Genomic DNA, 12968 nt, shown 5'->3' with positions numbered 1-12968 from the left:
TTTATTTATAGTGTGCTCATATATTATAATAATATTATTATTGTTGATGTTTCTATTTGATAATAATTGTGTTTTATTTTTTCATATATACATATATGTTTATGTTTAATATATACAAATAATACATTACATTTTACTATTATGTAGACTTAATAGGCATATAGTGAAAGGATTGATTTATTGTAATAAATAAATATTCTATAGGCTGAATACATGCACACATTTTATTCATCTATGTGTATTCTCTTGTGGTAATTCCATGTAAAGCCTAATTAAATGCTCCAGTTAACTACACATTATTTACTATGAAGAGCTGCTATTTAATTCCCACATATCTTTTTTAACATGTTTTATGTCACCTGGATTGATGGCAGTGAGCTTTCATAACAGAAGAGTGAAAATCTGAATTATAAACGTAAATGTTAAACTGTGATTGAGGGAAATAACAAGTTTGACAATCTGGTGTGACTTGGTAATTAACAATTAAGAGTTGTAAATTTTGCAGATAAATAAAAAAATATATGTTGCTGAATGCTGCATAGAGACTTGAAAGGGGAAAAGGAAAAAAAATTAAAGGAGAAAGCTCTTGAAATTTCTTTATCTAGTGTCTATTTTCACTCTTTTTATCACAGCAACTTGTCCATTATTAAATTCTTCATTCTTGACAGTTTCTACTGAGAATTAATTTTCTCTTCCTTCTTTCTGTTGTTTCCCAACAGTCAAAGGATAAGATTTGTGAGAAGACTATAGACACAACTGAAACACCTCTGTACTCCACCACCACCCTTCTGCCAACCACCACGAGGTTCAGAGTTTTAACAACCACCAGAGGATCCACCACTTCCCACCTTCCAACCAGCCTGCCCACAGAAGGTGATATGTATACACTGCATTTTTGCACTTGAAAAGAAAGCAATTTACAACTCAGAAAGAAATTTCTTTCCTATAAGTATGTGTTGGTGACAGCCTTCTCCCTCTGGGGCAGCAGAAGGAGTTGGGAATTGCATTCCAGGCTCTTGCTTTTAAATTGCTCGCTCTTGCACCAGTAAGGTGAAAAGAGGATGAAGGCTCAAGGAGAGGATGCTGATGGAAAAGTAAGGACAAATTAGGAAGACTTCAGGAAAACTTGAGGTTACAGTGACTTTTTCTTGTTCCTTTACATTCAGGCAGTAATCCAAAACCTCCTGAAGTAGGAGTAGTAGTAAAGGTCCCTGCTAATTCTAGGAAGAAATTCCTAGCACAGAATTAATGAATTTGTAATTTTTTTATGGATTCTATTTAGCCAGGTGAAAATTATAGATAATCCAAAATAAAAACCTCTTTTAAATATGCATATTTACTTTTTTTTCAGTCAGTTGACACTGTTCTTTTCATATAGCACTTACTGTTGTGAAATAGTTTCTCTAGCCTTCTGAATTGAATTAAGTGGGTGAGCAATGGTGGGTCAGTACTCATCCTTGTACCAATGGCTGCTTAAACCTTACCTTTTTGAGCTTGGGATATCCTGCTTTCCTGCTTTTGGAGGAAATTCATCTGGGCAAGAAAGCTAATTCAGATTAATCAAGGAACATCCATGAAATGTGTGTGTGTGTGTTTGTTGAAATTGTATGTTAACACAAAAAAAAGTACCAGGTACAGATTTTCCAAGTAGCCTGTGATAGGAAAATCTGAGCTGAAGGTATTTCAAGGTGGGAATCTACTGATAAGAAAGGCTGGTTTTGTTTAAAGCAATAAAAGTCTAGAAACTGTCAGTGCAGCATTTGGACTGCTTTAAAAGGAATATTCTCTGGCATTCTGTTCATTAAAATTCACAAGAAAAAGAAGAATATGGAATAAATAGGGTTTAGTATCAGTAGACCTTTCCAAGATTCTTCAAAAAGAAACTAAGTGATTGTCTTGTTTTACTGACATATGTTGGTTCATATAGTCCTCAATATGATAGAATGTTCAAGCTGTGTGTGAACATGCAACATATATGAATTATTTGTAAACATTATGAGACAGACTCTCATACCCTTATTTATTAGTGATTTGAATCCTCCTGAATGCTTTAACACTCTCACAAATTTATTTTATTTTTAGTGATAAGAAAGTGTAGTGCTCAATGTAAGAAAAACCACAACCACAATGAGAACTATCTAGTTCTCATTGAGTTGAGTACCAAATGATTTTATTGTTGTGGAAGGTTTTTATCATTAGAAATGTATTGGTAAAGTGATTCATGACCTAGAAAAATGCATTTTCCTTCAACTAACTTTGAATTTCCTTTATAGATGACACCAAGATAGCACTGCACCTAAAAGATAATGGAGGTAAGAGATATTTTTTTTGTCTGTAAATAGTATCAATATTTTGTCAAATTATACTCCACTGAACTTTATTAATAAAAATCTGATTGCAGAAATATTTTTTTCCAGACTCTCAAGGAACTCCAGTATCCCACATCTATGTGGGAGATAAGTAGGACAAATAAGCTTAGGAACTGCTTAGGAAACTAAATATTACAATTCTCTTTAGCATTCTATAATTAAAAAGCATGCTCAGTTATGGACATATTAAGTAAATTTTAATTGTATAAATACAGTTATTGACTAATAATTCAATATTAATATAATTATTGACTATAATAATGCAGTTTTATTTAACTGTATTAAGAGAGTATATATATGGTGCTAGTTCTAAAGAATGATATTGTGCTATAAAGTCATTCATAGTAGTGAATCATTACATGACATTTTCTTAATAAGCATACCCATTTTGTATCTATGTCTGTACTAGCAGAGATCCTGCACATACCCCATGCACATTCCCTGTGCAAGTTAATAAGATCACCTTGCCATAAAGGCCCCTGTTAAATGAGGCTCTGCAGGGGACTACTTTTGTCATCTTCTTTGTGAGTTCAAGGACTGAGACCTGAGGTTTTTCCTTCTCCCTTTGAAGTGGGTGAGAATTTCCCTACTAGAATAGGACTGAGTTGTCAGATGTCACCTGTGCCTGTGTTCATTGCCAAAGTAGGGCTAGCTGAGGTGAAAAGGGAGATTTGGGTTCATTTCTGAAGGCTTCAGAATGGTCTATCAAAGCAGAGGAAGACTTGCTGAGCAAATTTAAATAAATCACATTTCCACTAATATTTAGGGGATTATTGGCTCTGATTGCCTTTCCAAGCAGGGAGCATGAATCTTCTCTCATGCATCAAGGGAACAGGTAGCCAAGTGTGGCAGCAGGCACAGGCAGGGCACAGGGCAAGGCCAGCGGCTCAGGGAAGCAGCAGGGGTCAACCCAGGTCTAGTGACCATCAGCTGAGTGTGCAGCAATGAGGCAGACCCAGGGACAAGGCAGGAAGGGACAAGGACAGGGAGCCAGGCTGGCGAAGAAGGGAGCAGCGACGCAGCAAAAGTGGCAGAGCTGCCAACAGACAGCTCAGGAAAGGACCAGAGGAAGCATCCCCCATCAGTGGTTCTAGAGAAGGGGAGATGATGAACCAGGTCTGCACAGGAATTCTGCAACAGCAAAAGGATAAACAGCTCCAAGGCCTATCCAAGGAGGCACAGTCCGTGGACAGGACTGGAGACAAGCTATCATTAGTGCTGGTCCAGGTCACAAGATCAGAGATGGGATTGAATATAGGTTCATCTGCAGCATAGCTTAGGTTTGGACCCGAGCTTATATGGGGACCCCAACATCATGGGCAGAGGTCCCACATACAGTCCAGAGCAGCTGAGATACAGCAGTTTCTCAGGACCCTCATAGAGAATTATTCAAATTTTGAAAAAACACAGAACACAGATGCCTCTTAGCTTGTTGGTCTCTTTTCCTGCCATTTGTTTTTTAGTCATATTCAGCCATTATTTTCTCCTTCCCTCAAACTAGAGATCTGTTCACTCCATGGGGGACTGTTGTCATCCTCTTCCTTGCCTCTCTCATTTTACTGTCACCAAGCACAGCATGGCTGGTCACATGCTGTATTGGGCATTTAATGGTCCATTTTTCTGGCAGTGGTGTTTTTTGACATAGCTTTGAGGCATAAGTGATCCCTTGGAATAAATTGATCTGTAAACTCAATGTGGTACTTTTAAGCATTTTGTCTATGGAAATGTCCCTGAAACTTTCTCTCACTCTCTTGAAAACAAATTGCTTCTTATTTTATTGTGAAAAGTGATTCAGTGCTCTTAGAGGTCAATAGTCGGCACTTCATTCTCCTGTTCTACATCTGCTCTGAACTGGAGGTGTGTTCCTGGCTGAAAAGTGCCTACACTCTGCTCTGTGAGCCTGTGGCAGGAGGCTGACCCAGAAACAAACACAGATCCAGGCAGATCTCCATCATGAGCATCTCATACACAGCTCAAAACTGTATGCTGTTATATAAAAAATGATCCCAAAAGTTGGGTTTAGAAAAGACATCCACGTTTCTTTCAGTTTGGGAATTGCAGCAGGATTGTGTTTTTACTTTTTTATTCTGTGCCCAAGATCTGTAAAGGAAAACTACGTAAAAGTGTTGAATCCTACAGCAAATTATAGATGGCTGTGGCCTACTTGGTAGGTGAGGTGTAGGGTTTGATGCATTGGTATATATAGAAAGTTCATTTCCACAGGGAAAGCTGCTGCATTTTACGAGGACAAACCAACACCTGATACAATTATTCGTTTTCCTTGAGCTTCCTTTCATTCTTGAAATTTAAAAAAAAAATTACTTCAAACAACACAAAAGCAAAGCAACACTCCAGGATTTCTCATTCACACAGTAAACGTATCTTTAAATCTGTGAAGTTCTTTTTGATGAATCTTCAATTATGCATTGAATTTTCTAGTGTCCCCTAGATTAGACTCAGAAAAAAACCTCTGTAGCCACAGGCACATTCTTTGATTCTCTGTGGTTTGTCAGCCTTTCATAAAGAGTAGATTATTCCAGGTCATGAATACAGGGTCTTTACTTTCTCACACTAAATCTTTTAAAACTCTAATGAAAGGGAACCCTTTATAATGGAAAACCAAAGCTATATTGGATCAATGATTGCCTATAGTTTGATGTGTCCTTGGGTGATAGCAGTCAATATCTGGTTAGGTAGAACAAAAAGATTCCATAGAAATTCTATATCTCACCTCTGTCTAGAACTTTTGAAACCAAATATTAGAAATGTATAAATTGTTATAAACTTTTTTTTTGTTGTTTTGTTTTTTTTTTTGTTTTTTTTTTTTTTGTTCTGGTCATACTGCTTTGACCTTTTAGTTATATGAGAAAATCTTTTACAACTGTGCTGTATTCCAGCCACAGTTTTGTGGCATATCTTAATGTACATTTCAAATTTGCTTGGGTTTGTTTCTTCTGCCTGCCCTCTTTCTTTACAGACATACAAATGCCTGTTATGTGCATGTCTAGACCGTTTTAAAATACAGGTGGCATGCCATCACAATTTTTGTTACATCTTGGTTCTCCTTAAGATGACAAACATTTTATAAGTTCTAAGAGATGTCTAGCACTAAAAATGTACCATTTTTTTGTTATTAATTTCAGATTCAGTTGTTTTTTTCATTTTCTTAAAATTTAACACAACTGTCTAAACAGTTAAAAGCCTAATTTTTCATAAAACCTGTGAGCAATTGGCCATGGCTATCCTGTAATGCAATATTTTCTTGTTGAGAACTCTCTGGTGGATGATTTAGATGATTGGCTAGCACATCTAGACATTTTATTTGACATTTTTAGTCACTTTGTTGTGATTATTAGATTGCTATGAGTCCCTCTAAGCCCTTCAGCTTTAAAACTCAAAAGAAAAGTCTATGACTTTTGGACAGCAGATATCAGGCAAATTTCTGTTTCAAAAAAATGAAAGCTGTGGGAAAAAAAGTCAGTATCATGTTTTTCACTCTTGTCTGGACATTTTCAAAGATGGTCTAGATACAACTGACAGGAATGTACTAACAGGATTAACGGATTAACACTTTTGCTACAGAGAGCTTAATATGATTTTGAGAGATTAGGAAACTCAGTTAGAAATGACCAAAATGTATACAAAGTTTTGGTAAAGAGTACTTTTATATACTTTATATACAGTGATAAACTTGCTCAAGACTACTTTTTCCAATAGTGTCCTATGTCTGGAAACATAGGACTTTTCCATAAGTCACCTGTCTTTCTAACTTGATTATAGAGACAATGTACTCCTCCTTTTCTTGTGTACCCTGAAATTCAGCTGCAAGACATAAAACACCATCTAATACCTGATAAGAGTCATATAACTTTTTTCTTTCTAATATGTTAATTTTCTAAATTATTCTGAAAATTAGACATATTTCACCAAAAAAATAAGACAGCCTTTCAGGCAAAACAAATATTTTTGTCATAGAGGAAGTTATTATGACCACACAGTCCAAAACCAAGTGACTCAGCTTAATAAATCACTATGAATTAGCCGAGTCTTCCCCAATTTTAAAGTAAAACACAATAAATTAAAGAATTATAAACATAACCATTGTGGGGGCTTAAAACTGTTTTAAAGTGGACTTTGTATAAGATAAGATTGACAAGATATGGGGCTTTTTTTACTGCAAGAACTTAGCCTAGCCACAGGAAAAGACATTCCAGAGACGTCATCTCATCTGGTATTAGCCAGGAATCCACAAGCTGTTCTTTTAGGCCTTTCTCCTAGCCAGTGGCAAGCAGTAGGGAAGAAAAATTCAATGTCATGCTAAAAGAAGTGCCCGGGCTGGAATATGTTTCTATATGGTGTGCCTAACTCTACCAGATACAGAGTAAAATCTAAATTACATACTATGAGTGGGCATCTTGTAGGTAGCCAAATTTTCCTTAAATTATTTCTCTTCAGGTTATCCTAGCTAATGTGTTTTGTTTCCATTCCTGTTCAGAAACCTGCAGGCCAAGAGTCAGACCTTTTCTTCCAGTCTTTTCTCATGAAAAAAAGAGGATTTAAGATTTATATCATTATTGCAAAAATCCTGTTGAGATTAGATAATGGATTATGTAATTATAAATTTACTTCTGTATGTTCCACTTACTCAAAAATGCTGGTGTTCCCCTAAAGTTGCAGGGCTCACACAATTAGTGGAGCAAGGATTTCCTTCCGGAAAACTGGTCATAAAGTTTACTTCATCTGTGCTGTGCCATGTGCTGTATTTGTATAAATAAAATCTTACCAAAGAGCAGTTTTGAAAAGGTTTCTATCTATAGTCTTGCAAATAGAAGAAAAAAGAGAAAAGTGTCAGACCAGAGTGAAGAGGAATAGGTGGTGATGGATAGAAATGTACTCATAGGATAAAAATATAAAGACAGGTAGATTCAAGAAAAATTAATCACCTTCATTACCAGATAAACCAGAAAGAGCCCTGTAAACAGAGGTGATCTGATTTTTTTCCTTCTTTCTTTTATTTAGGTAGGGAAGAAATTCCAAAAGGAACAAATAAAATATAACTCAGTTAAGTCAGGGATTGTTCCCATATTTTATTTCAAACTTCAGATTGTAGGTTAAGAAATCATCTCCCCATTTTACTCTGTATTTCTCCCTGAAATTTTCCAATCTGTTTCTCCTCTCTCATTTCTCATTAGCCTCTTCTCAGGTCAAGTTAGAGACAGGTCTTGATAAAAATTAGAAATCTCTTTTGTTGTTTTTGGTATGATCAAAGTTGAACTTTAGACCAAACTAATTTCGCTACATGCTGGTCCCTGCTTTCTGCAAATTCAGCTGTAACACTCAGAATAGGAAAGCACTCAGTGCTTTTAGGAAAAAGTGTAGGATCTACCATGGTATGTTACTGTATGAAACATTAAATGATGGGCCGAGCGTAATTCAAGTTCTTTCTTCCCAGGAAAACTTGGGATTTAAGGAAAGACTATACAGCCTCGCTGGGGTTCAGTATGGTATTACATTCATGTCTGATAGCAGATATCTTATTGAAATTGAGCCAAAATCAAGAACACAAGCTTGGAAAAGCAACAACCTCTTATACAAATATTCCCAACTTCCTCATACATCAGACACAGGAAGAAATATATCTTACATATTATATGCAGTAGCCACTAGGCTACATGCATGTTTTTTAAAGCAAGTACAAATGAAAAGTGCTAAACTCATCCATTCTGGTTGAAAAAATAGAATATTACATCAATAAACATTATTCTTTTTGGTGGCATAAATAAACTGTTATTTTTCACTTGCTTCATGGTACTTTGAATTGTACTTAAATGTTTCTTATAACTAGAGTTGTGCCTTTTCCAGAATTTTTGCATCTCAACTACATCCCAGTTTTGTTGTCAAATAACCCCTAGAAAGAAAATACACTTTCTCCTTGAGCAAAAAGGGATTTTTTTTCATCATATCAAGCGTTATATATCACAGTGAAGAAGCATGATATTGAAAAACCAGAGGAGCTGTGTGTACAATTCAACATATCTTGAAATCTAGCGTACTAGTTTTGTTTCTCTTTGATTTTCTAAGACAGATATGAAATGATATATGGTATTCTACTCTTACAGTTGTCATGACTTTGCTGAAAGCTGACTTTGTTAGTTACCATTTACATTTTGCTGACTTTGTACCCGATCAAAGGGTTAATGGGAAAACCCCATGTAGCACTAAGTGCAGATCTTAAAGAGAACTACATAGAAAAAACTGGGAAAATTTTTAAGAAAAGGCTGCTTTCTTTAGTGTTTTATCATCTGCTCCTGTTGCTGTCACAGTGCTATGGCAATGTGACAGCTAATGCACACAAAGATCCTATGATCTTCTGTCTCTAACTTCCTTTTCTACATGGAGTTAAGCCAGTTTTGCAGTTAGTAGCCTTCTCCAATCTTCTGTGCTCACTCATCTTTGACATTGGTGTGCATGGGTCGCTGTAAAGAATGGCAAAAATGAAAGTCAGGTGAAGGAAAGCTCATATAATTGTGCATTTTGCATTGAAGTTGAAATATCTGAAGTTGTTCTGTGTCCCAAAGGTGTGGTGGGGACTGTGATGAGTAACTCTACAAGCATTAGACACAGAATTAGAGAGGAACAGCCTGCTTTACCTTATTGGTGTGTGTTTGCTTTCAGTAAGGTTAAGAGGAGTCAATGGGTGACAGAATTTAAATTCTTATAAATAGCTAACATTTTTTTCATCTGAATTTGAGTCAGCTGCTTTTACAGGCAAATGGTGTGGTCCTTCGTGGTACAATATTGAGCTACATGATGACACCTGTTTGATGCTGCTAAGTATTGTAATGGCTTACATGATCTCAACCAGCTCAAACTAAAATTAATACTAAAATTAATACAGATGACAACTGTTGTAGCATTAGGTGATATTTTACAGCAGAAGAATGAAAGCCCTTAGCTAACATATTTAGAGTACTGTCACCCTATAAAGAGAGGGATTTGATTGTAATGCACTCTCATCAATTTACTACACTGAGCAGTTTATCAGTCTTGGAGAGACTTACTGAGTTGCCCTGGGTCCTACAGAAAATTGATAGCAAAGCCAGATACTGAATTCTGATTTTGTGTGTTATAGTTCATAATATTCTCATTCAGAGACCACCTTTCATTTCTTACATGCAATTGAAAATCAATTTTTAAAGCATTAGCTGGGCCATAACTTAATAAATCATCATGAAACCAAGTAAAGCAATGGCTTAACCTCAAAATGTTAACAAATGCTAAGGGATTGAACCCACAAATCAAGAAAATCACACTCCATTACTGTGAATAAGTTGAGAACTCCAGAGCATGCTGTTCCTAAAAGAGGTAGAGAGAAAATTTTTATGGGGATTCTTTTGAGTCTCTGGAGAATCCTTCCAACTGCAAATTCCCTTATTCCCTCCCACAGGCCATTTTTCATCTTTTCAGGAATCTGTGTTATGTACAGGGAAAAAACTTGCATGTGAACCATATATCTGCCCCATAAAGCAAGGAGTCTCCTAGTGGATTCACATTGCAGATGTAAATGGAGGCCCAGAAGAGGGGGAAAATCTGGTGCTTCTATTGTGTTCACTGTACCTGTAAGCCTGTGTGCTCAGCTGTCCTAAACATTATGTCCTCCCTCTTGGCAGGAGCCTATGAACTCAAACGCACAGTCATGCAAACAGGAGTGATACGGTTTCCAGGCTAGAAATTATATGTGTAACAGGGTGGAGGGCTGGTGAGTGAACTTGATCTGTAGTTGCCCCAGAACATGCAGCAAGACAAGGTTTCTGCTCTTTTGCTGACCAAAAAGGAGAACATGCGTTCTTCTGGTGAAAAGAGGGGAGCAAATTTGGGACTGAGTTTCATCTTCAGGCTGATTGCTGCTATTTAAATAATCTATATCTGTGGCTTTGTGTGTCAGTCACTGACTGACAATAAGGCTTTGTGTTTTATCCCTTAATGATTTGCGTGCATAAAAGTGAGTTTGAATTGGAGGTTCAAATCCAATGGTTTTTTTTCCAGGGGGTCTTTTAACATCTGATCAAAATGCAAGAGCAAAAAGGAATGCCATGGCTTTTGGAGGGAAAAGCAAAATGTTATTTTTCAAATCTGCAATGAAATTCTACATTTTTGTCCATCATTCACCTTTTGTTCCACATCACTTTATATAAAGGAAGTTTTCTAGCCAGGAAGTACCCGAAGTTCATCTGTTTCTCCTCAGTTTTCCTGTAAAATGTTTTGTATCTCTGTTCTCACAGACAGAGAGAGTAATCTCTGGAAATGAAACTCATTCATATTATAAGAGGTGTAAATGTTTGTATCACAATTTGTTTTCTCATATATAAAACTGTCACAGTAGAAACTTTTTGTAAACTTTAAAATTAGATAATAAAAAACAATGTTTTTCATTATTTTACAGACCTCAAGGGTTAATATGCAGTTTTGAGAAAAACAATGTTGGCAATGTATCCTCAATGTGTTTACAAAGAGCAAGTAGCAGTTTGTAAACACTAAAAAGCAGTCTCAGTTTGTAGACACCTTTGTTCTGTTAAAGTCAGCATCATAGTCCTGTGTGCCATGGCAAAACAAGATTTTCAATTTTCATTCCTTGAGGTTTTTTTGTTTTCCTACTCCAAAAGAAGCTAGCCCAAGAATAACTGGAGACATAATACTTATTTTAAATCAAAGATTTTGTAGTGCTTATGTGTTTCTAATGGAAATAATAGGAACATTTTTATTGTTTTTTCACTTTTATTTTTTAAACATTCCAGTATCAGAACAGCTATTTCTTGTTCAGATTCTGTGCTATTATATTAGGGAAAAAAGGAAACAATAGGAAGATTTTTATTGTTTTTTCACTTTTATTTTTTTAAACATTCCAGTATCAGAACAGCTATTTCTTGTTCGGATTCTGTGTCTTTATATTAAGAAAAAAAGGCTAGTTGCTCTTTCTATCCAGTCATTCAGCACCTAATGAGAAGCAGACTGACCTTGGAGATATTAAAAGGCTCCTTTGGCTTAAAAGCTTAATGCATTTAAGAGTTTGAGAAGACATTATAAATACAGCGTGTATTATATGTAACAATTGCTTCTTGAGCATAAGAAAAGGAAAGTCTGGGGAAAGTTCCATAGAAAAAACTCCTTTTGGGAAAGGATTGGTCATAAAACAAATAGCTTTCCATGGGTTCAGCCTTGCCTGGAACAGACATGCTGTGATAATCTTAGTAAGACTTCTACACCTGAAAAAGTTTCCAAGTCCTTGCCTTTTTATCTATTTCCCTTGGTGGCTTTTTAAAAGAACTGACAGTTGATTTTGCAGCAAAGAGTATTTTCAGTGTTGACAACACTGTTTATTGTCTCTGTGCAAAGAGAGTGAAAATAATTTCTCATGAGTATTTGAGCCCTGGGGTCAATGGACTGAATTTCCATTATGGAAACTACAAGTTACTTAAACTTGATGTAGTTTAAGGAAAGAATTTCTTTTGGTTTTTGTTTTGTTGTCGTTGTTGTTGTTGTTTTTTGGTTTTTTTTTTTGTTTTTTTGGTTTTTTTTGTTTTTTTTTTTTGCATTTGGCATCCTGATCACTGCACTGACATCCACACATCCACACAGTGCTCGACCCTTTACTAGCAGAAATCTGGGCAGGTAGTTGACACCTGCGCTGTTTCAAAGAGACTGTGTTCTAGTTTGCAAAGCTGGATGCTGAAAGCTGAGAAAATATCAGATCAAAAGAGATTAAACTGATGACCTTTATAGAGTGGTTAGGACCTTTGCTGAAGTCCAGAACTCTTTAAAATGCAGAATATGATGTTATGCCTTCAACCATATCATAGTAACAATACAAATTGCTTGTTTAGTGCAAATCGGCCTGAAAATGGGTACATGTGACAAAGTAATTTTTGATGCACAAATGTGACATTGAAGTAAAGAGCATGAAACTGTCAAAAAGATAATTATGAGACAAAGCAGCTATGAATCCTCTGCTCCTTTGCAGGAGCCGTTGCTTCTCAGTAGGGAGACTCAGAGCTAACTGAGCACCAGTGGGAATTAACAGTCCAGCCAAGAGGATGTACAATCAAGTAGGCCTTTTCTGATGGCCTTTCAGTTACTTAATTTCCATTTGTATGGCAATTTGAAAAATATGTACAAGTACTAAATATTGTTACAGTTCACGAATAGAAACTAAGACTGGTGTTTCTATCCATTTGTTTGTTCTCAGATGAAGTGAATATTGATGGTTATGTCAAGCAAAAGATTCTGCTGTCTGAAAATAAGAAGAATCTTTTTTTCGGTCACCTTTCTTTCCTGTCTTCTCCATGAATCTTGCATCCTTTTTTATATAGTTCTCTAACTAGTAGGAAGTGTTTTAATGACCCTTTAGGAGACAATTTTGAAAATTTGAAAAATAGAACTTCCACATTCTAGGTATTATCTCCTTTCCTCTACTTCAGTATAAAGAATTGCCTGGAAATGTTTGCAGTATATATTGTGATAATAAAATAAAATAAAATAAAATAAAATAATAGGCTGACAGCTACTTTTCCATTTCAAAACTCCTATACATTTTGTGAACTA

At 35.9% G+C, this 12968-nt stretch overlaps 1 protein-coding gene across 1 annotated transcript in view; it reads left to right on the top strand.

The window, feature by feature from the left end:
- Positions 1-12968, top strand: part of PLXDC2 (plexin domain containing 2) — a 249294-nt gene that overhangs the window by 218176 nt on the left and 18150 nt on the right. The window contains exons 11-12 of the mRNA XM_041488579.1: positions 720-873; positions 2274-2312. Of these exons, the coding sequence (XP_041344513.1) occupies positions 720-873; positions 2274-2312 (193 nt within the window). The remainder of the gene's footprint in view (positions 1-719; positions 874-2273; positions 2313-12968) is intronic.

Source organism: Pyrgilauda ruficollis, unplaced genomic scaffold (genome assembly GCF_017590135.1).
Source record: "Pyrgilauda ruficollis isolate IOZ18807 unplaced genomic scaffold, ASM1759013v1 scaffold12, whole genome shotgun sequence".
Classification (NCBI taxonomy): domain Eukaryota; kingdom Metazoa; phylum Chordata; class Aves; order Passeriformes; family Passeridae; genus Pyrgilauda; species Pyrgilauda ruficollis.
Note: the sequence above shows the minus strand (reverse complement) of the source record. Positions and strands in the feature narration are given on the sequence as shown.